The sequence below is a fragment of the Harmonia axyridis genome, chromosome 7, assembly GCF_914767665.1.
Source record: "Harmonia axyridis chromosome 7, icHarAxyr1.1, whole genome shotgun sequence".
Taxonomy (NCBI): Eukaryota; Metazoa; Arthropoda; class Insecta; order Coleoptera; family Coccinellidae; genus Harmonia; species Harmonia axyridis.
In genome coordinates, this window is record NC_059507.1 from 9,368,789 (window position 1) to 9,390,963 (window position 22,175).

Sequence of the window (22,175 nt, forward strand, 5' to 3'; positions counted from 1 at the left end):
ATTTCTTAAAACTAAAGATGACCTTTAATATTATTTTCTGTTCAGAACTAATTTCCATTTCAGTTGAAAGCTTTTCAAATTAAGAAAATAAATTATTTTTAATCATTGTCTTCATTATGTAAGAACTCAAAGGAACATAACATTCATGGACTCCATCTATTGTGAAGCTTCAAGCTCGTATGATTTAGAAGAATCTGTGTTCTGTGTAGGCATTATTCCTAGCTCATTATGGTCATCAGAATGATGTTCAGACAAAAAGAGGAAAAAACAAATAATAATTAGTAATGGTAGCAATATCAAAAATTTACTATATAAAATATAATTAACAAAACACAACAATACTTAATTCGAAATTTTCAGCCTTGGTAACATTTAAACAACCTCGAACAATCCATATCCTTTTAATCATACCTTAGATGGCCAACCTCCTTCATCAGTATTCAACTTTTGTCCTGTTCTTCATCTTCCTGAAATTTTTTTTTCATGATCATTAATATTATATGGAGATAATCCTTTCATATTGAATGATTTTCACTTAATATTATAGAATAAGCATACTACTACCAGTTATCTGTGAATTATTACACAATTCTTCTAATCTGTCTTGTTTGTAATATTGTCGCATGAACATTATTGAATAATTATTTACTATTTTGACTATATAAGTGGGATAAAGGCCTTATTACTACAAGAGTAGGCAAGTTGCAAGCAAGTGCTTAGCACAAGTTATGTAAGCACACAAATTTAATGATGCTTTATTACACATGAATAGTTCAACATTTCATAATGAACAAAAGAATGAAACACAACATTGTTATTGAATTTTGTGAAACTAAACTGAAAATATCCTAGTTGATATCAAGATCATTGAAATATTTTTAGTTGGTTTGTAAACAATGTCTTTCAAGTGGAATTTTCAGCTGGTATTTGATGTGTTTGGTCGAAATTGAAGAAGTACCGGTTATTGGTTAAGTATAAGTTCTTGTAGTATAAGAATTCCACACCGAAAAAATGCGTTACATCATGAAATTTTTGGAATGAGTTTCCTTACGTAACACAAATGGACCAAATTCAATAGTCAAATAGCTTCAAAATGGAGCAGTCTTAGATACCTTGTTTTATACATTGAAAACTTTTGAGATTCATTTTCCTCCATATGATATTGATATATGAAAAATTCACACTCTTACAATAACTCACCTTTTTCACGTTAAATTCAGCAAACTTTTTAAACATATTCTGATATCGTTTCTTCTCTGTATCAGCGCTTTTCTGCATATTTGCCATACATTTAGATATTTGACTTTTAGCTTCAGAATTTTTTGGATCAATTGTCAAACATATTTCGAAATGTTCTTTTGCCTCTTCATATTCTGAAAGGGCAAGTAGCGCTTGTGCATATCTATAATGTGCTTTATCGTTGGTGGAAGATAAAGATATTGCTTTGAAAGCTGAATCTCTGGCTTGTTCATATTCCTCTATCCTCAGGAAGCACAACGATAAATTCAAATATGTGCTGAGTATTAGTTTGATACAATCTTCATCATTTTTTTTTATTGGATCACCATCTACAAATTTAATTCATTCAATGTTTACTTATTGTTTTTGAGAGATGTTCCCAGTAAATTATATTGGCAAATTTTCAACATTTTTATATTTTATAGTGCTATAATTGGAGACCTACCTTTTTCCAGTATATCCTTCAAAATTTTCTGATACAACTTTATAGCATTGTTATACTCGTTTCCCTTAAAATACTGATTTCCTTTTTCTTTGAACATTTCCGAAACCCGAATTTTATCATCCTCATCCATAGACCAAGACTTTTCTAATCTTTCAAAGCATTTCAATTGGATATCATACTCTACTATTCCTCCTTGAATAGGAAAATCTATATTACATACATGCCTTGGCGAGAGGAACAATGTGGATTTTTCTCCCATTTTGAATTTTTGTATAGCCCCTTTGACTCCTAGAGCGATTTTGTCGTGAAGTTCTAAATTTAAGCGAAATATTACATCTCTATCCTCAAAAACTTCCGAATTGTGTTTTCCAATGATGTGCACTAGAAATATATCAACAGACAAATTAATGAATCAATTAGGATTATGTAGTGATATTCAATACTTTGAACGTATGCTCCAATTGCAGGACTCAAGTATCCACTGCCTTTTTCTGATGTATGTCTCTTCTGTATAGTACCATCTTTATTTGGAGATAAATCCTCATATGCCCAATCCAAAATTTTCACCTACAAAGAGCTAAATTATTTTCATATCCAAACAATATTCTTTCAGACAAAGATGATAGATTTGAATCAATACATCATTACAGGGATGTGTGAATTTGAATGTAGATACATATACCCTAAAATTTTTGCTAATAAAATAAATAGATGCGAAAATCAAACGATAAAAAAAATCCTAAATTTAAATGTTGACATTTATTAAAAAATAGTTTTGGGTGTCTATAATATTGTTTGAACAAATTTAATTGAACAGATAATTGAAACCGATTTTTTTTATTTTAGTCAGAATTCATGAGGTTTGCTAAAAAATGCCTTTGAAAAAGTTGTCTCCATGATAAAAGCGATCAAATTAAAAAATAATCATAACGAATGATCATTATTATCAAGATAATAAATAAAAACAACATTCAATTTCGACTATTTTTTATTTCACTTCAATTACCATCACTGTTTCGGGTGTTAATGGATATAATACCTGAAGGCAAGACAACAATTGTTGTGAAATGACACTGTGGACGTAATATAATTGTTTTCATTCTTATTTCGCGGAAAATTTACGTCAAATAGAGTCCAAAAACGACACTTTCGGAATTTATAATATCATTTGATTACATATTATCATTGAATTCCAAAAAAAAAAATCGCATGACCCCGACGTGATTTGAACACGCAACCTTCTGATCTGGAGTCAGACGCGCTACCGTTGCGCCACGGAGTCTGTTGGAAATATACGAGCAGCACGGCTTGATCAAAGAAATTTTTGAAATAATTGGAAAATAAATACCTTTGAATTTAATCATCGTATTTCTTCAAATTGAATGTTTAGTAAATTTTTATACAAAATTTCATACAAACAGCTCGTATAGCTTCCGAAAAAAAACCGATGAACGGCGTACTAACGATTTTTGAATTCTATACCTTGCAAATAGTTAACCTGAAAATTTTAGGAGTGGAGTTTTGGTTTTTCCTCTAACGATTCCAAAGTTTTATTATTATAAATAATGAATAAATAATATTCAGTGTAGTACAGTAATAAATTCATAGATGTCACCGCGTCGTTTTGATAATATTACAAAAAATTTTAACTGACACTTAAAAATACTTGACAATTCTATTTTATATTTATATGACGGAATTATAAAAAAAAAATTATGAATTACTATTATTATTGGAATTTGAAATCTTAATAACTAGAAGATTTGAAGGTTTTAGATATAATTCACCAACAATAGCACTTGCACGAACCAATACCTATAGTAGGTAGTTATGAAATTTAAAATCAATAATAGAAATGGAGAAGTTCAGGATAGAAAGAAAGAAAATGTGAATTCCCATTGATTTGAATCAAATAAGAGCGCATCCGCCAAATTTATTATAACTTCTCAATGTAAAAAACTACATTCAACAAGCAAAGAGATACCTCTGAACATTTATAAAACAAACTAAAATAAATAACTAATCTGAAGTCTTATGTTCAGTTGGCTTTGATTCCATAACTACATTTTTGTTTTCACCATCGGCTCTTCACTTTATCTATTATTCACATTCAACTACAAAGCTTTTTAATTTTTCCATATCAATATACATTTTATCATTATTATATTCTTCAAATACTGCTGTAAGTTCTACTTATTTCAGTATAAAATTTGATGCTAGATGCTCTACAAGTTGAACGATGGAAGTGGTAGTAAGGTGGAAGGAACTATAAAGGCATTTTATATTTGCTATATGCAATCATATCTTGAGGCTATACTAATCTTTCTGAACTCAATGCTCCAGATTATGCAAATTACAACAAATATTCGTCTTTAATGATTGACTATTCCACTTACATTGAACTTTAATACTGCATTAGGTCTGATTGCGGGTGGATTTCCTTCAGCACCATAGGCATATTTAGAGTCGATAGTTAATATAGCATGCTCTCCTTTTCTCATTGAGCAAATACCAATATCCCATCCAGCAATAACTTCCCCTACGTAAAAATAAACAAATTAGTTATCAAATATGAAAACATCGAACCATTTACAGAATATTGTACGAGTATATAAATTACTGAATGAAAATTAACAGTATAGAAATACTGTCACTAAAATGAATTGGACTTACCTACACCTACATTACACTGAAAGGGTACATGTCTATCTTCACTTGAATCAAATTTCGTTCCATCCAGCAAATATCCGGTGTAATGTACTTTCACAGAGGCTCCAATTGCTATTAATTCCCCATCTCCAGTTTCAAGAATCTCTTTGAAAATTTTTCCACTATCTTCTTTATAAATGTCTATTTTTTCAGGCATTTTTGTTTAAAGAATGAACGCAGTGTTTAGCTTTTGAATGATAATATGGTTAATAAAATATGTTTGTGATTGACCATACCAATTCAAGTCATATTGAAATCACAGATAAGATATGAAATTGTTTATATTTTTTAGGTTCAGTGATATAACCAAAAAATTTGTAAAGAAAATTTTTCGCAGGCTGTATCTTCATTGCAGCATATTTTTTCTCAACTCAAAAAAGCCAAAACACAAGCATGAGATAAAAGATTTGTTATATATTCAAGTTTTTGAAGTTGAATGCACCTGCATAGTATTTTGTCTGAACTCCTGCTGCTTGAAATCCTGATTCCTGTTGAAATCTGATGCAGAATCGGCAGTGACCTTGAGCCCAAGAAATTGCTAAATGTCCGCATGTGCAAGCAGTGTCATTTAGGGGATTTTGTTGCTAGTGTTGCCAGATTGTTAGAATCACAGATTACTAAGCAAATTTCGTTTAAATTTTTAGCGAATTCGACTAAATTAGTTCGAATAAATTCGAACTAATTATGTCATTTAGCACTACAAAAATTCGAATTAATTCGCATTGGCGCAGCCAGTCGAATACGCTATTAGACTTCAACATGATTTTTCCATTCTATTCTTTTACCCATTAACAGTAGATAGAAATTAAATAACCATTATTTTCATTAAATATATACCAACTCAATTTTAAGTTCATCACTTAGATCATCATTATTATTCTTTATTTGCATCTGTTATAGAGTTTAACTTACGATTTTAATATTTACAAAGTTTAAGGCCCATCTGAAACTGCAAAGCACTTAAGTGGCCTTTTTCCATCTCTCAAAGAGTTTTTATACATATCTATAATTCGTGAACGCAGACAATAAACTAAAATGAAATTTGGGATAAAAATTTGCAGTCGAATCGTTGACAATATAACACTACAAATTTTACACAATGGTTTATTGTTTTCGTAGACTTTTTCTTTCTATCTCAGGAGTATCATTGTGGTATAACAACTGATTTTTGTAGCAAATTTCATGCGAAACTCATATTTTCTTTGGAAAGTGGACGGATGGAGTTTCTTATGAAATCAAAGGTTCTGATATAATTGGAACAAATTCAAATTATAATTTGAGGCATATAAAATTCAATCCAACAATAGTAATAATAATTTTATTTCAATTTTTTCAGAATATAATAAAGTTTGTACAAAAACTGTGATCACATATCTTTGAATTCCCCAGTTTTGTTTAGAAGTATGATATCAGGATTTTCTTTTTCAAATTCACTTGGTTCTCTTTCTCTATCTTCAGCGCCCCATTCACCAACAGATGACATAACATTTGTGATTTTCTTCAGTTCACTTTTTTCCCTCTGAAAATGAAAATAATAAAATATTGCATTATTAATTTAAATGCAATATGGATATGTTGAACAAGCTATCATAAAGCCTGTTCAAAGAGATAATGATATACATTAAAATGATATTTTGTACAAGTGGAACTGTTATGATGAAAGACTCGAACTAGTTGAATAAGGAGTTCAGAAAAACTGACTTATCAATTACCTGTGTATCTTCTTCTGCAAACCTATCAAACATTTGCCCATAAATTTTTCTCTCTTGTTTTGTATGTTCTTTAAGGGCATTTGAAGACAGTGTGATTTCAGTCTTAGCTGCGTTGTTATTTGGGTTTATTCTTAAACATTCCTTGAATTCATTAAGAGCTGAGAAGTATTCCCCTAGGGCAAAATAAACTTTACCTGCTCTAAAATGAGCTTTTTCATCATCAGGACGTAACTTCAATGCAACATTTGCAGAATGTTTGGCTTCGGAATACTTTTCACTTTTAAGATAACATAAACATAAGTTCATATGAGCACTGAAGAATGTAGATTCAGATTCAGGATCTCCTTCCATTATATATCTTCCATCCTCTGAAAAACATAAGTACTATAATCTACCCTAGAAACAAATTCATATCAAAATTGTTAATTTTACATAATCAATGAACTCACCAAATAACTTCAACATTTGTACCACCCTATTGTACATCTTAATAGCTACTGGTATCTTCCCTAACTGGAAATAAACATTGCCTCTTATCTTCAGTAATTTAGCTTCCTTAATTTTTTCATCATCATTCATCAACCAAATATCTTTGACTCTATTGAAACGTAGTAATGTAATTTCATATTGTATTTCAGAATCAGGTGGAATTTGGTGTTTCTCAGATCCTTCTTTACCAAATGCATATTGAGGTTTTATAAAGAGTTTTGATGTTTCTCCTTTCTTAAATTTTAATAATGCCAAATCAATTCCCTTTATAATATCATATTCCATTCCTTCTCCTATGCAGTAGGATACATTACTTCTTTGATCAAATACTTTATCTTGGAATTTACCAATTAAGCTTACTGAAAAAAAAATTTATTCACCAGCTGTATTGTGTTATGCTGAATATATAACCTATAGGAAATTTCTTTTCCTGTTAGATAGATGACCAATCTATTTGCATTGTATACAGGTAATATAATTGAAAAAATTATCTTTATTAAATGAGAATATACCGTCTTTATACATGGATTGTCACATTGTAGTTGCCTTTGCAATGTTCTTTACCATTATTTACTAATTATTCTTCACCTTTATTTACTATTTATAAAATGAAATATATAAATATAAAATTTTAGAACAGTAAATTCTGTATTGTCAATTCTAACTCAAATTTTGTGAGCTATCTGTTACCAAACCCGCGCCAAGTATATTAAAAATATTTCAAGGACCGCATATTCAAATTAATAGTTCATCAGCGCCATCTAGGAAGGAGTATCAATATTATCCGGAAATTCATCCATACAAAGTAATCTCTTTTGGAAATTTAATGAACTACGATTTTTAGTGAGGTACAATATTCGAAGTTGGATTATGAAATTAAATATTCCATAATGAGTGTGTATTATATTATCCAGGTTGAGAATCATTTTTGTGAACTCAGGTTGTCCTACTATACTTTCTATATACAATGCGGTGATGATGTACTGGTTACTTCGAGTGTTAGTTAAGATTGAATTCTTTGGTGATTTGTAGAGATTCAATTAAATTGTCTAATTTTTAATATTGTTCAAGTTACCACTAATATACTAAAAAACTCATGATTGAAAGTTTTCATTATAGAGACCATTTATGCTGATCATTTGAAAAGCTTTTCAAATACTTTTTATAGATCAAAGTTTAATATTTAAATAGTCTTACTTTCAACTTCTGCTCCATCGTTAGGTGTTTCACTACCTTCTCCTGGTGATAATATATTTCTTCTAATGCCACCATCTTTTTTGGGACTAATATCTTCATGCTGCCAATTGATCAGCTCCACCTGAAAGAGAAAATGAGATACACTTTATATATTTTGATAATCTTTATTTTCAAAATATCTTACCTGGAATTCTGATGATGTGGTTGTAGCTGAAGAATTATCATTTGTAGGTTGGTCTTCACATATCAATATAGCTTTTTCACCCTTCTTCATTGTTGAGATTCCAATTTCACATGCTTTAATTATTTTACCTTAAAAAATTATTCAGGTCTATAATTTGATGTGATATATTACATGTTCACTATATTCAAAAAAATATTTTCATGGAATTATACATGTAGTATAGCTTAAATTATTTGCATTTACTACACTATAGGGTGAATTGGAATTTGAAGTTTCTCTATCAAAACAACGCTAGTTGTGAACCACCTTGAATATTTTAAATGATGAAATTCAAAATAATTTCAAAATCTGGGTGGCAAAGCATAATTTGAATGAACAGAGCAGCTTCAAAACATAAGTAGTTTCAAAAAGTAAAGTTAATAACCTTTTCCTAAATTAAACTTAGTAACTTTTCCATCCTCATCAGAAGAGGTAGATGATACATTCCTAATGAATATTTCAACTTCACATCCCCATGTGGGTCTTCCATTTCCTTCGCCTTCTTTTATTATTTTCTTACAAATTTTTCCGTTTCGTTCAGGGCTGATATCGATTAAGTCTGGAAACAGCCTACTTTTTGGAAATTGATTGGTCTCCATTGAATGTCACCTATGCAAAAACATTCAATAATAGCACCAACCCAGATTGAAATTGATTGATTTTTTTAGTGAATCGTTTTGTTTACTTCATTTTACTTTTTATGGTTATGATTAGAGATAACCATTGACAATTATATATATATATCTATGAAATGGGATGAACTTGTTAGGAAGCATCATCTACCGGGTGCAAGTACAGGTTTCCGAATTGCAGTCGTTGTAGAATACTGTAATTTTCTAAAGGATCCTATATTTACAGGATTCTATAAAGGATTCTATATTTACAGGATTCTATAAAAGATGCTATATTTACAGAATTCTATAAAGGATCCTATATTTACAGAATTCTATAAAGGATCCTATTTTTACAGAATTCTATAAAGGATCCTATATATGAAGAATTCTATAAAGGATCTGATTTATAAAGGATTCTATAAAAGATCCTTTATATATACAGGATTCTAAATTCTTCTAAAGGTGCCATCTCCTTACGGAGGTTGGCTACCTATCATCATGGCATCAATTTCTTTCAAGGATTCTAAAAACGATCCACAGATAACAGAGTAGAAAAAGGATCCAATACTACAAACTACCCAGTACTACATCGTGAACCATAATATAGACGTTTCAACATTGTATAAAGATCTCTTTATGCAGTGGTGACAATATCGGCCCATCATTTTCAAAAAATCTAAACTTCTGTGGAGAATGGACGAAAAGGACTATATTCTCATATAATTATATCCTCTAAATTTGACTTGAAATTACCTTAAGGCGAGTCAGGATTGCTGTAAGTTTTTTCCTATGACACCTCACCTGCCTTCAAATGGTATTCCCATAATTCAATTAATTTTTTAAGTGATTGTATTGGAAAATAAGGTCAATTTTTGAGAAAAAATGAGTTTTTACTGGTTATTCCTGGGAAATATTGAGTGAAGTATTACAAATGGTTGAAGACACGCAGAGCGTCGTATAGACACGAAACCAAAGTTTTTCAGGATTTCTCGAGTGGAAATTTTGAGATCGGAGACCAACAATTTTTTTATTCCAAACCAAAGGTTAGAGCTTCCTCTAACACAGTAGATTCTGCACGAATATATCCTTGTTGTACAAGTTTGAAATAACTCACGTCTCTTGAAGACAAATAATCAATTCCTCAAATAAAAGACCCATGTAAACAATTTACATTCGAAAGGTAAAACGTGCTGAAAACAGATAAATGTGTAAGCTCATTTAGGTGTATGTTCTGAATTGTTTGTGTTTCACAAACAATTAGAGAAGTGCTGAATGGAGAATTTTATCAAGTCAGGGGTGCGTGATACATTGTTCACATAATTCTGAAAATAGAAGCAGATGTGAAGGAAAATGCTGTTTTTGTTTCGAACCACCCAATATCTGATATATTTCAGATTGATGAAGGAAATTCTCATAAATAGAACATTTAGATTTTCCTCGATTTTCCAAAACTTTTTTATGGTCATTTAAATAAAAAATTATCATTTTCCTTATTGAACGAATATTGCACAAAAAATTTTCACTTATATATTTCTTTTTGTTCTTTACAGAGGTTTCAATTTCATCGTTATTCTCATAATTACTTCCACAAATCTATGAAAAACAGATATTTTTTGGTTTTTGGTTAGAATGACCTCAGATGTTTCCTGAGACGCCAATGTCCTGTAAGGAATCCAGTGAGGAGATGTAGCATATTCTTGCTAAGATCCAGATAGGCAATTCTCTGATCTAGGTACCTACTAGTATCGAAGTTTCGAAAAAACTTTTTGGAACGATCTAATCCAGGAAGATTCTGCTAGATTGTTTCTTTTTTGGTTTTTCCCTATACTGAATTTTGAGGAAAAAGAATCCTATATTTTCGGGATATAAGGTGTTGAAGTTTGATTTTTCTTTTAAAGCATCTGCAGCACCTCACAAGATATTCAACTGAAATTTGGCATTTATATTATAATTTAGGTCTTACATAACGTGCTGTGCCAGTTTCAATTACAAATCTATAGGATGATATTTTTTTTGGAACAGTACCTACTTATTTCCTCCAGAATTTTTTTGTTGGATCACTGTTAATTAAGAAAAAGCAAAAAGAGACTTTGATCCAGTTCTAATCTTTTGGTTTCTTGTAGTTTTGTCGTATGTGCTACCTATTTCGAGAAAAAAAAATTCAAAGGATTCTTTCGAAATCCTCAGGAACACACAATTATTATAAAAATCCAGTAGGCAAGCTGTGATGAATAGATTAATCATTAGTTTTGGTCCTTATTTATCCGATCTGTAGCAATGATTCGTGATGAACTCATACTCAAAAAAGTAGGACTACAAGACACACCCTGTATCTCGAATGCAGAGGGTTTATAGGCCCATATTTAAAGGAGTTTTTTCTCTAATAATTATCCGAGGAATCTCTCGTTTTCATTTGTACTTCCTGTATATCAAAAACAATCGAGTAAATACAATTCTCAAATTAACCTGAAAGAAATTCAACTACAAACGAAAAGCATTCTGTCCTTGACATACATATCGGAAATCATTAAACTTGCGATAAACTGATTAAACATTACGATACTATTTCGGAATTCGGAACAAAGTTGCCATGCCAGAGTAAGCAGGCATCGTTAAGAAAGACGATAATTTGCAGTTTGTAGTAAGTGTCAGAATGGTGGTTTCATCAATCACTTTACATTGAGAGTTTCCCTATGTCATTCTCAAGTCCCTGCCGTCTAATAAGCGAGCTTGCGGAGATACTCAAACACATTTACACCATGAAGTTCCAATTGCTACTCGATAAGTCAATTTGTTGACAGCAGGGGATCTGCTTTTCGTTAACAGTAAATTGGAAGCAATTAAGCTGATAGTATGCCTGAAGATGAATTTTGTGATAGTATAAATTCATTCTAGCAGCAATTGGTGGATGTTTTGATTATCTGTACTCTAATTTAAAGGAAATAAATTGAATTGAATTGAATCTAATAAAAAGTCCACTTTATATTTGATGATTATAACATTTCATAGAATATTCTTTAATTTTCGCTACATATTGGGTGAATAAGTACCAAAAGTTAAATTAAATAATTTCTTTATCACTGGTTACTAACTGGATCTTCAAAATATTAGGTGTACAACTTTGCTTTCGCCGTTTTGCAATAAATGGCTGTAGCGGATATGGTTGTCAAAATAAATAGATCGTAGATGTCATACAATAAGCTTAGGTATTTGTTAACATAACGCCATCGAAATATTAGTCGATTTGTGTCTGCATTATAAAGTTAAGTTATTCTCGATTAAATATGTCAGCTTACGAGCCAAATTCTCGTCATTTGAGAAAGGCTTTAATTTTCTGCTTCAATATGAAGAAATCTGGGACTGAGGCTCATCGAATGCTCTCAAATACCTATGGTTAGAGCGCTATTCGTAAAAAATGTGTCGAGAGTCGTTTCAACGCTTCAAAAACGGTGATTTTGACGTCGAAGACTAGCATGACGGTGAAACAGAGAAGGTTTTTGAATATGCAGAATAAAGGGTGTTTTTTTAGAGCTATAGAACTTTAAATTGCAATAAAACAACGATGGATTATTCGATGTTCATGAATTTTATTTATCCGCAAGATAATCTTGTGGCATTACATTTTAAATATGATTTCTGGCATATGACCGCCACGATGGCTCGGATGTAGTCCAATCTGGACGTCCAATTTTCGATGACTTTTTCCAACATTTGTGGCCGTATATCGGCAATAACACGGCGAATGTTGTTTTCCAAATGGCCAAGGGTTTATGGCTTATCCGCATAGAGCAATGACTTTACATAGCCCCACAGAAAGTAGTCTAGCGGTTTTAAATCACAAGATCTTGGAGGCTAATTCACAGGTCCAAAACGTGTAATTAGGCGGTCACCAAACGTATCTTTCAATAAATCGATTGTGGCACGAGCTGTGTGACATGTTGCGCCGTCTTGTTGGAACCACAGCTCCTGGACATCATGGTTGTTCAATTCAGGAATGAAAAAGTTATTAATCATGGCTCTATACTGATCACCATTGACTGTAACGTTCTGGCCATTAACGTTTTTGAAGAAGTACGGACCAATGATTCCACCAGGCCATAAAGCGCACCAAACAGTCAGTTTTTCTGGATGTAACGGTGTTTCGACATACACTTGAGGATTAGCTCCACTCCAAACTGTTTGTTGACGTAGCTATTCAACCAGAAGTGCGCTTCATCGCTAAACAAAAAGAAAATCGGGAACAACGACAATCTTGCATTGCACTATTTGCAACCATTGTTTAAACGTGTTGAATTGCCAAACCAAACTGAGAATAAATCACTTGACAGCTGTTAAATCGATTGCCATCTTGAACAGAAATGCCAACTTAAAGTTATATACCTCGAAAAAAAACACCCGATACAACGAGAGACATGTTAAAGTGATTTTATAGCATGACAATGCTTGTCCCCATGTTGCGGAAGTGGTCAAGACATACTTGGAAACGTTCTCCAGACGTTGCTCCTTCGGACAATCACTTGTTTGAATCAATGGCACAACGCCTGGCTGACCAGCAATGAAGAAGTGAAAAAGTAGATCGATTCGTGGATCGCTTCAAAATATGTTTTTTCAACGCGGGATTTGTACGCTGCCCGAAAGATGGGAGGAAGTAGTGGCCAGCGATGGACAATATTTTGAATCATAAAAGTATAACCGGTTTTTTACACTAAAGCCTCGAATTTCTGAAAAAAATGATGGAAGCAGATGAAAGGCCACCTCTGCTCAAGAGATAGATATTGGATACAATAACCCAGCATCCCGCACCTTGCCTAAACGCCATCTCCGTTGATTGTACGTTATTAAACACACGCTGGCCCCAACAACACCTCACTTCCTCTTGGCGCCAACTTTGATCTAAGATTCGCCTTATGGAAAATCTGATGTCCGTTCTCATTTGCAGGAGCGTAACGCAACAACACTTAATTAGGAAATAAATTACTGCGGCCTGAACTTTGCCGCCTATCCTCTTATAGCGGTTTCAGCCGATTCAACGAGACAGCGGCTTCTCTACGTCGCATATTGATGTTGATTAGTTGCGAAGGGGGCGTAGGACTTGCCGAAACCTTTGTGTCATGTTGCCGAGTCCGGGCATACGAGCACTTTATTGGTTATTCAGGTCTCGGTTTGGAACCTCCTAAAGTCCTAATGAACTAACGGACACCGCGCAGCCACGGCCGGAAGAGCTAATCTTATGCTAACGCCAACTACCTAGCTTGCATTCGGAAACAGCGGTAGCTCAGTGCCTCTGCGAGGATATCTAATTTGCTCGACTTTTATTCATTATTGGGGATGATCATCGGGCCATTGACAGGAATATTGAAAAACTCATTTCTTGTCGGATGAACCGTCATTGTTGGGGAGCTTACAGATGCAGACGCGAGGGTCTGTTGAAAGGTAGCTGCGCCATGCGGATTGATATGCTGCTCATCGTTAGTTATGCAATATAGACGTAACTTTGGATGGAAGTTGGGAATCTTGCCAAAATGAGGCAGAAAAGAAGCTTTGAAATTCAGGCTATTTATTGATTACAGTTATTTTGAAGTGCGTGTGTTACTGTATATAGTTCACTTTCAGTCTATTTTAATGGCTTGTTAATTTCTGATTCTATAAATAAAATTGTTGAATCGTTTGGGTAATCTTCAATCATTGTTGACTTTCTGAGATTTTTCAGCAAATCTATAAAAAATTGTCATGCTCCATCATAATATCGCCGCCGAATATTCAGCTGGCTCTCTGCCTCCTAAATCTGTTTTTATACCTGGGTTACAAACATAAAATCATATTGTACACCGTGAATTTCTTCTTCCTATTCTTATTCTCTAAGTTGTATGCCTGCGCAATGGTATCATAGTACCTGCACACTAATTAGGGTAGGGGAAAGATATTCTCTATTGTATCTTTCTGAGAACCTTATGAATGAGAAATTTGTACGTAGAAGTACCAAGAAAAGCCATTGTTATACACTAATGCAGGTACATTTATATTAAGTATTGTGACACCAAATTTGACACAGACATTAGGTCCAATTGCTTTTTTCGCCACAATCATATGAACATGGGCCCTCAAACGTTTTGTTTACGAGATAAAGGACGTTGAAGTTTGTCTTATTCTCATAGCATCTGCCCTCCACAAGATATTCGACTGAAATTTGGCATATATATTCCAATATAGAGTTTACATAACCAATTTCAATAAAAAAATCTTCAAAGTGATATTATTTCTGAAAAAATACTTGCTTTTTCCTCCATATTTTTTTCTAATGGACCCATGATAGTTTGAAAAAATGTAAAAAGAAACTTTGATCCAGTACTAAACTTTTAGGTTTCCTGTAATTTTGGCCTATGCATAATTCTCTCGAAATTCTAAGAAAAGTCCAAATTATCATAAAATTCAGTGAGTAGGATTTATATCAAATTTGCTCGACTTTTATTCATTATTAGGCAATAATCATCATTGACAGGAATATTGAAAAACTCATTTCTTGTCGGATGAACCGTCATTCTTGGGAAGCTTACAGATGCAGGCTTGGGTCTTTTGAAAGGTAGCTGCGCCATGTGGATTGATATGCTGCTCATCGTTAGTTATGCAATATAGACGTAACTTTGGATGGAAGTTGGGAAACTTGCCAAACTTGCTCAACTTCGAAATTGACGCTAATTATTAAGTACAGTTAATTTGAAGTTTGAGTGCTACTTCACCTTCAGTCTTTTTTAACGACTTGTTAATTTCTGATTCTTCAAATAAAACTGATGAATCGTTTGGGCAATATTCATTCTTTGTTGACTTCCTGAGATTTTTCAGAAAATCCATAACAAATTTACATTCTCCATCATAATATCGCCGCCGAATATTCTGCTGATGTTTTAAAATAAAAATTGCCGTTTGAAGTATCGCGTTTTCCTAGGGATTATTAAAACACTGAAAGACGACAGCCGAGAACTTTATTGTGGTACATCCTTGAACCTCTACTAACTCAATTTGTCATAACCTCGTAACTTCCTCCAATCAATTCTCCTTTTCCCAGTTTTAAACCTGGGTAAAATCATATTGAATACCATGAATTTCTTCTTCCTTTTCTTATTCTCCAAGTTGTATGCCTGCGCAATGGTATCTTGGTACCTGCACACTAATTAGGGTAGGGGAAAGATATTCTCAGCTGTATCTTTCTGAGAACCTTATGAATGAGAAAGTTGTATGTACAAGTACCACGAAAGAACATTGTTATACTAATGCAGGTACATTTATAGTAAGTATTGTGATGAAAAATTCGGCTAGACACAGACATTATGTCTAATTGCTTTTTGTCGCTACAGTCATTTTTACATGGGCCCTCAAACGTTTTGTTTTCGAGATAAAGGGCGTTGAAGTTTGACTTATTCTCATAGCATCTGTCCTTCACAAGATATTCAACTGAAATTTGGCATGTTGTATATTCCAATTTAGAGTTTACATAACCAATTTCAATCACAAATCTACAAAGTGATATTATTTCTGGAAAAGTACTCGCTTTTTCCTCCAGAAGTTTTTTGGCGGACCCATAATAGTTTGAAAAAATGTACAAAGATACTTTGATCCCCACTAAATTTTTTAGTGTCTTGTAGTTTTGGCCTATGCGTAACCCTCTCGAAATCCTCATGAAACTCCAAATTATCATTGAAATTCAGTGAGTAAGAGTGATATATAATTTACTCGACTTTTATTCATTATTGGGGGATGATCATCGGGCCATTGACAGGAATATTGAAAAACTCATTTCTTGTCGGATGAGCCGTCATTGTTAGAGAGCTTACAGATGCAGACGCGAGGGTCTGTTGAAAGGTAGCTGCGCCATGCGGATTGATATGCTGCTCATCGTTAGTTATGCAATATAGACGTAACTTTGGATGGAAGTTGGGAAACTTGCCAAACTTGCTCAACTTCGAAATTGACGCTATTTATTAAGTACAGTTAATTTGAAGTGTTAGTGTTACTCTTTATAGTTCACTTTCAGTCTATTTTAACGGCTTGTTAATTTCTGATTCTTCAAATAAAACTGATGGATCGTTTGGGCGATATTCATTCATTGTTGAATTTCTCATATTTTTCAGAAAATCCATGAAAAATTTACATTCTCCATCATAATATCGCCGCCGAATATTCTGCTGGCTCTCTGCCTCCTAAATTCGTCCTTGGAGAGAGTAAAAATGTTAAAAAAAATGAAACAGTTATACATGGTCTTCCCGAATTGGAGGTACAAACAAAAATGATGTTTTTAAATAAAAATAGCCATTTGGAGTATCGCGTTTTCGTGGGGATTATTAAAACACTGAAAGACGACAGACGAGAACTTTATTGTGGTACATCCTTGAACCTCTACTAACTCAACTGGTCATCACCTCGTAACTTACTCCACTCAATTCTCCTTTTCCCAGTTTTTATACCTGGGTAAAATCATATTGTCTACCGTGAATTTCTTCTTCCTTTTCTTATTCTCTAAGTTGTATGCCTGCGCAATGGTATCTTGGTACCTGCACACTAATTAGGGTAGGGGAAAGATATTCTCTGTTGTATCTTTCTGAGAACCTTATGAATGAGAAAGTTGTATGTACAAGCATAGTATAAGGAAAGGATAGTAAGCCAGTGTAGTGCTTTTTTCGCTTTTGTTGATGTTGAGCGCCATCTAGTTGTACTCACGTTTAACTCGAAATTTACTGTCAAAAATTGGTCCGTAAAGTGGAGCCCTCTGAAAAAATTGGTGTTATTTTGAAGAAATAAAATATTTGAAATAGAGTGGTCAGAAGATTTCTATATTTGGATATTTTTTCTGCTCTGTAATAAACATTTACGCCAGTGGCGTGTATTTGTGATAAGTTAATAATAACATAAAAATTGTTGGCAATGTCATGCGACCCCTTTTCAACCACTACACTGAATGAATTATCGTATTATTTCTGCGCCATCTATAGCTCATGATTCAGTGCCATCTATTATCGAGTTACTTCTCCAAATCCAAATCCAACTACAGTAGCAACCCCTGGTGACTATTTCCTTGCCATCAAACGGCGGTTGGCTTACTATCCTTTCCTTATACCATGGTACAAGTACCACGAAAAATTCGGCTAGACACAGACATTATGTCTAATTGCTTTTTGTCGCAACAGTCATATTTACACGGGCCCTCAAACGTTTTGTTTTCGAGATAAAGGGCGTTGAAGTTTGACTTATTCTCATAGCATCTGTCCTTCACAAGATATTCAACTGAAATTTGGCATGTTGTATATTCCAATTTAGAGTTTACATAACCAATTTCAATCACAAATCTACAAAGTGATATTATTTCTGGAAAAGTACTCGCTTTTTCCTCCAGAATTTTTTTGGTTGACCCATGATAGTTTGAAAAAATGAAGAAACTTTGATCCAGTACTAAACTTTTTAGTGTCTTGTAGTTTTGGCCAATGCGTAACCCTCTCGAAATCCTCAGGAAAGTCCAAACCATGATAAAAATTTAGTGAGTAAAATTCAGTGAGTCTAATTTGCCAAACTTTTATTCATTATTGGGGGATGATTATCGGGCCATTGGCAGGAATATTGAAAATCTCATTTCTTGTCGGATGAACCGTCATTCTTGGGAAGCTTACAGATGCAGGCTTGGGTCTTTTGAAAGGTAGCTGCGCCATGTGGATTGATATGCTGCTCATCGTTAGTTATGCAATATAGACGTAACTTTGGATGGAAGTTGGGAAACTTGCCAAACTTGCTCAACTTCGAAATTGACGCTATTTATTAAGTACAGTTAATTTGAAGTGTGAGTTTTACTCTATATAGTTCACTTTCAGTCTATGTTAACGGCTTGTTAATTTCTGATTCTATGAATAAAATTGATGAATCGTATGGGTGATCTTCATTCATTGTTGACTTTCTGCAGTTTTTAGTGAATCTACAGGAATTGTTATTGTCTATCATAATGTCATCTCCCAATATTCTGCCGGCTGTCTGGCTCATAATAACGCCCTTGCAGTGTGTCTGAAAAAAAAATATGAAACAAATATACAGGGAGTTCTTAAATTGGAGAAAGGTACAAACAAAAATGAGAGATTTCACGGATCATTTTAGGAAAAAATAGTCATGGAAACATGGCCCCACAAACACTGTCAAACGATGGCAGTACGCCACTGGATTTCACGTTAGAATTGCTCTGAACACCAATTTCGTATATTTCAATATATTTATTTTACAATATCCCAGATATAGCTAATATCTGAAAATGGTAACCTTTTTGACAATGACCCTGTAGTACTGACCAATAACAATTAGAGCAAATTTGTTTGTAGTACTTGAAATAACTAATAAAAATCACCAAAATGTATCAGTTTATCTTTGCTCATTACTGAGAAACCCCAAAGACCTACGGGTTTGGTATGTTGTATGTATCTGGCGCATTCGCCATTTTGCAACCACACTAGGAGCAATACTTGCATGTTTCAGCTTAACAAAAGTTCATTTTCATCAATGATTTCAGATGAAAAAATCAGTTGTTCAATAGTATGTATAGATAATAATGATCGGCTTTTTTAAAACGATCGAATTTGCCAATGAGAAGAAAAATCTCAAATTAGTTCGAAAGTTGATTCAGGCTTAGATCAAACCACACCCTGTATCAATCATATCATATCATGATAATCAATTTTTTCCATGATTTTTTTTCGAATATGCTTCATTCTGCCTCATAATACTGAGTTCATAGAAGCGCTGAGTGTTGATTGTGTTTTATCTCTATCAGGAATTTTAAACAACAAGTTGATTTATTTTTATTGAAATGAAGCGAATGTAAAATATCTATTTTTGTTCATTTATTCCCAAAAATATGTATCACCTTCGGGCATATTGAAATTTCATCAATCATGAATTCAATTGATAAAATAATCCTCGTAACTCCCTTTCATAATGCCTCCGGAAAAATATGTTATTGAGAATTTTTCAATGAAAAATATAAAATTTGTTTTGTATTTATGAGGAAGGGATGAATAATACTTTATTAAATACGTTCTGTTATTAGGTTATTATCTGGTTACATATTCCAAAATCGACAAAGATATAAGAAATTATACCTCAAAATGATCAATTTCAACGGTTCATTCCACATCTATAAATTCGTCATAAAAATTTATGGCATCTTAGTCTGACTGTTATTTTATGGCTGAATAAAGAATAAAATATTTTATTGCCATTTTGTCGAATAATATTTCCAGGGAAATATCGTGTTTCTCTATGACAATAATCATTTTATGTGTAATAAAAGTAGTGAGATAAGTATTTCACTGAAAAATGTTTTTTCCTGTTATAGAGATACGTTGTTGCGAGGCTTATAAACAGAATTTTTGTATTAGATGAATTTCATCAGGTTTTTAGATGTCCTTACGGCTTGGTTTCTCCGTTACATAAATTTAAGATGAAGTAGTTGTTGAAATAATTCATTTTGAATTATTTGATTCAAGAATAATATTCCTATCTAGCCCAATTTAGAAACAACTAACAGAGTTTAATACAACTTCATTATTTTTCCAAAAGATGGCTTCAAGTTATCTGTATCTCACCTTGTATAAGTCTGATCGGGTTCCACTAGAAGCCGTTAGAAAGATTAGATTTCGTACTACAAAAACTTCTCCGACAGTTTTGTGATTAGTTGACTCAGTTAAGTTTGAGCGCGCGTCAAAGATGAAGACTAGCGAAGAGTAAATAAGCTATATTTTACAGTTTTTCTTCTATAAAGGCGAAAACGCAAGCCAGGTGGCTGAAAATGTAAATAATGTTTATGAACTTGATACTGTAAGGGCCAATCATGCACAATTTTGGTTTCGTCGATTCCATCATCCAGAAATAGGTACATGACATTTCAAAAATTATTGCAATGGACAAAGAAAGCAATTTATACGTAAATACACACAAATTTAAAATTTAATTTCAAATTTAGAATTTATATATGAACACTGAATTGTAAAAAACCAATCAACTATAAAATATACTACTATAGTCTATTATTGTATAAATAAAATTCTTCAATATCATAAACCGAATTTTCTTCACTTCTTCCTCAAATCTGGCTGCATTATATACCTTAGTTGCTTAGGGTAGCCTATTGTAGAGTTTCAAACACGTGAGGTTCAGTCCTTGTTGCCCTCAAGCTAATCGAACATGAGGGAGAATCCTTGTTGGCCAGTATCATAGGATTGAAAGTATTGCTTTAAAATTTATCTGTATCGTAAGGGCTGTACTTTAAGCATTTAAGTATAAACACTGATGTTTTAGTGATCATCCCTCTACAACAAATAGTCGATTTCATTTTAAACATAGTTCTCAACTCCTCTTTTTTGCTTTTATTTATTCAGTGATTAGCTTATTGAATAAATCCTTAAGACTTCGATATAAGGCTTCTCTCTCTTCATCCCTCCTCTCACATTATTGTTTTCGCAGCTTCCACCCTGTTCTGTGAAGTTAGATCTAAGTTGTCTGTATGTACTTATTTCCTCTCTCCTGCTGAACTGATTTACAGCGTTGTTCTAGTAAATCATTCTCTTTTGAGCAGCTAATTAACATCTTAGTTGTTTTTTGATTCATGCTTCTCTGAGTCAGGTGAATCGAAACTTTTCCATTACAAGCTACGTGTTAAACAACGTTTTAGAAAGTGTGTTCAAACATTCAACTTAATATGTTGACAAATTGAGTCGAATTTTGAAGAAATTGGTTAGGCTTCAGGACTTATTGAGCTTCTTCTGTTCTCAGGAATGTCACAGCTAAGAAATAACTCATAATGATCAAATTGAAGGAAAAATGTCCAAATTCGAAAATTTAAACAATTGAAGAAGGAAATTTAATAGAAAATGCCTGAATTTCACGTCCGACGAATGATGATCCGAATTTACGTAATGGACCCTAGACACGCGTAGGATGAACAAAAATGCGTTAGACGATGTAAGCCAGGATATCACAGCGTACATTTATCCCTTTATAGAGTTCGGTGTTGGGACACGTACGGAAGCTTGGTTTTGTTGGAAGAAACAGAAAAAAATATGGAACAAGTTGATATCGAGATTATTCTAATTACCCTTATATTCATTATGAATGCATTCGTTCATCTCAAATTTGTGAGGGGTTACTGATAGTCATGCAAAAAAGATCGTCAGGTTGAAAGGTATTTGAATTTATTTTTGAAAATAAAATTTGGGTTTAGGTATTTTCGAACAACAGCAATTGGGATTTTGAATTTATCGGTTTATTGAAATGACTATTTGATCTTTTCAATTCTAAGAAACTAGTATTTCAGCCGGATAAGAAAAGGAATATTTGTGGCAAAATAAAAGTATTCAATTGAGTTGAAAGTAACAAAATGGCGAAGGTGCCAGGGGCTTATTTGCATACTCTTGAAACACGTTGTTCTTATTATTATATATCTGAATAGAATTTTGGTGGTTGTATATCACTATCTTTTGCAGTATTCGAGTCTTTTATTTCGACAATTCGATTATCGATTA

The 22,175-nt window shown here is 33.0% G+C and overlaps 2 protein-coding genes and 1 non-coding gene across 3 annotated transcripts; all 3 read right to left on the reverse strand.

Annotated features, from left to right (window-relative positions):
• Positions 1–278: 278 nt before the first annotated feature.
• On the reverse strand, positions 279–4,905 carry LOC123684540 (peptidyl-prolyl cis-trans isomerase FKBP5-like). The gene is made up of 6 exons (XM_045623832.1): positions 4,358–4,905; positions 4,081–4,223; positions 2,128–2,251; positions 1,685–2,065; positions 1,201–1,568; positions 279–467 (listed from the first exon to the last, which is right to left on the reverse strand). The coding sequence occupies exons 1-6, from the start codon at positions 4,548–4,550 to the stop codon at positions 441–443; spliced, it is 1,236 nt and encodes a 411-aa protein (XP_045479788.1). The 5' UTR covers positions 4,551–4,905; the 3' UTR covers positions 279–440.
• On the reverse strand, positions 2,895–2,966 carry Trnaw-cca. Its single transcript has one exon. It is a non-coding gene; the product is annotated as a tRNA-Trp (tRNA).
• A 792-nt stretch (positions 4,906–5,697) lies between the features above and the next one.
• LOC123684628 (peptidyl-prolyl cis-trans isomerase FKBP4-like) lies at positions 5,698–8,731 on the reverse strand. Its single transcript, XM_045623949.1, has 6 exons — positions 8,400–8,731; positions 7,976–8,103; positions 7,792–7,912; positions 6,555–6,953; positions 6,106–6,473; positions 5,698–5,912 (listed from the first exon to the last, which is right to left on the reverse strand). Exons 1-6 carry the CDS (start codon positions 8,611–8,613, stop codon positions 5,760–5,762), a joined length of 1,383 nt encoding a protein of 460 aa, XP_045479905.1. The 5' UTR covers positions 8,614–8,731; the 3' UTR covers positions 5,698–5,759.
• Positions 8,732–22,175: the final 13,444 nt, after the last annotated feature.

What these genes read in the sequence shown, in the direction of transcription:
- LOC123684540 (XM_045623832.1), bottom strand. Translation starts at nt 4,550, where the DNA reads ATGCCTGAAAAAATAGACATTTATAAAGAAGATAGTGGAAAAATTTTC. An exon ending in TCAGTGTAATGTAGGTGTAG is followed by an intron (nt 4,224 to 4,357) that starts GTAAGTCCAATT and finishes ATTTTTACGTAG; the next exon opens with GGGAAGTTATTGCTGGATGG. An exon ending in GAAGGATATACTGGAAAAAG is followed by an intron (nt 1,569 to 1,684) that starts GTAGGTCTCCAA and finishes TTAAATTTGTAG; the next exon opens with ATGGTGATCCAATAAAAAAA.
- LOC123684628 (XM_045623949.1), bottom strand. Translation starts at nt 8,613, where the DNA reads ATGGAGACCAATCAATTTCCAAAAAGTAGGCTGTTTCCAGACTTAATC. An exon ending in CCACATCATCAGAATTCCAG is followed by an intron (nt 7,913 to 7,975) that starts GTAAGATATTTT and finishes TTTCTCTTTCAG; the next exon opens with GTGGAGCTGATCAATTGGCA. An exon ending in CGATGGAGCAGAAGTTGAAA is followed by an intron (nt 6,954 to 7,791) that starts GTAAGACTATTT and finishes TTTTTTTTTCAG; the next exon opens with TAAGCTTAATTGGTAAATTC.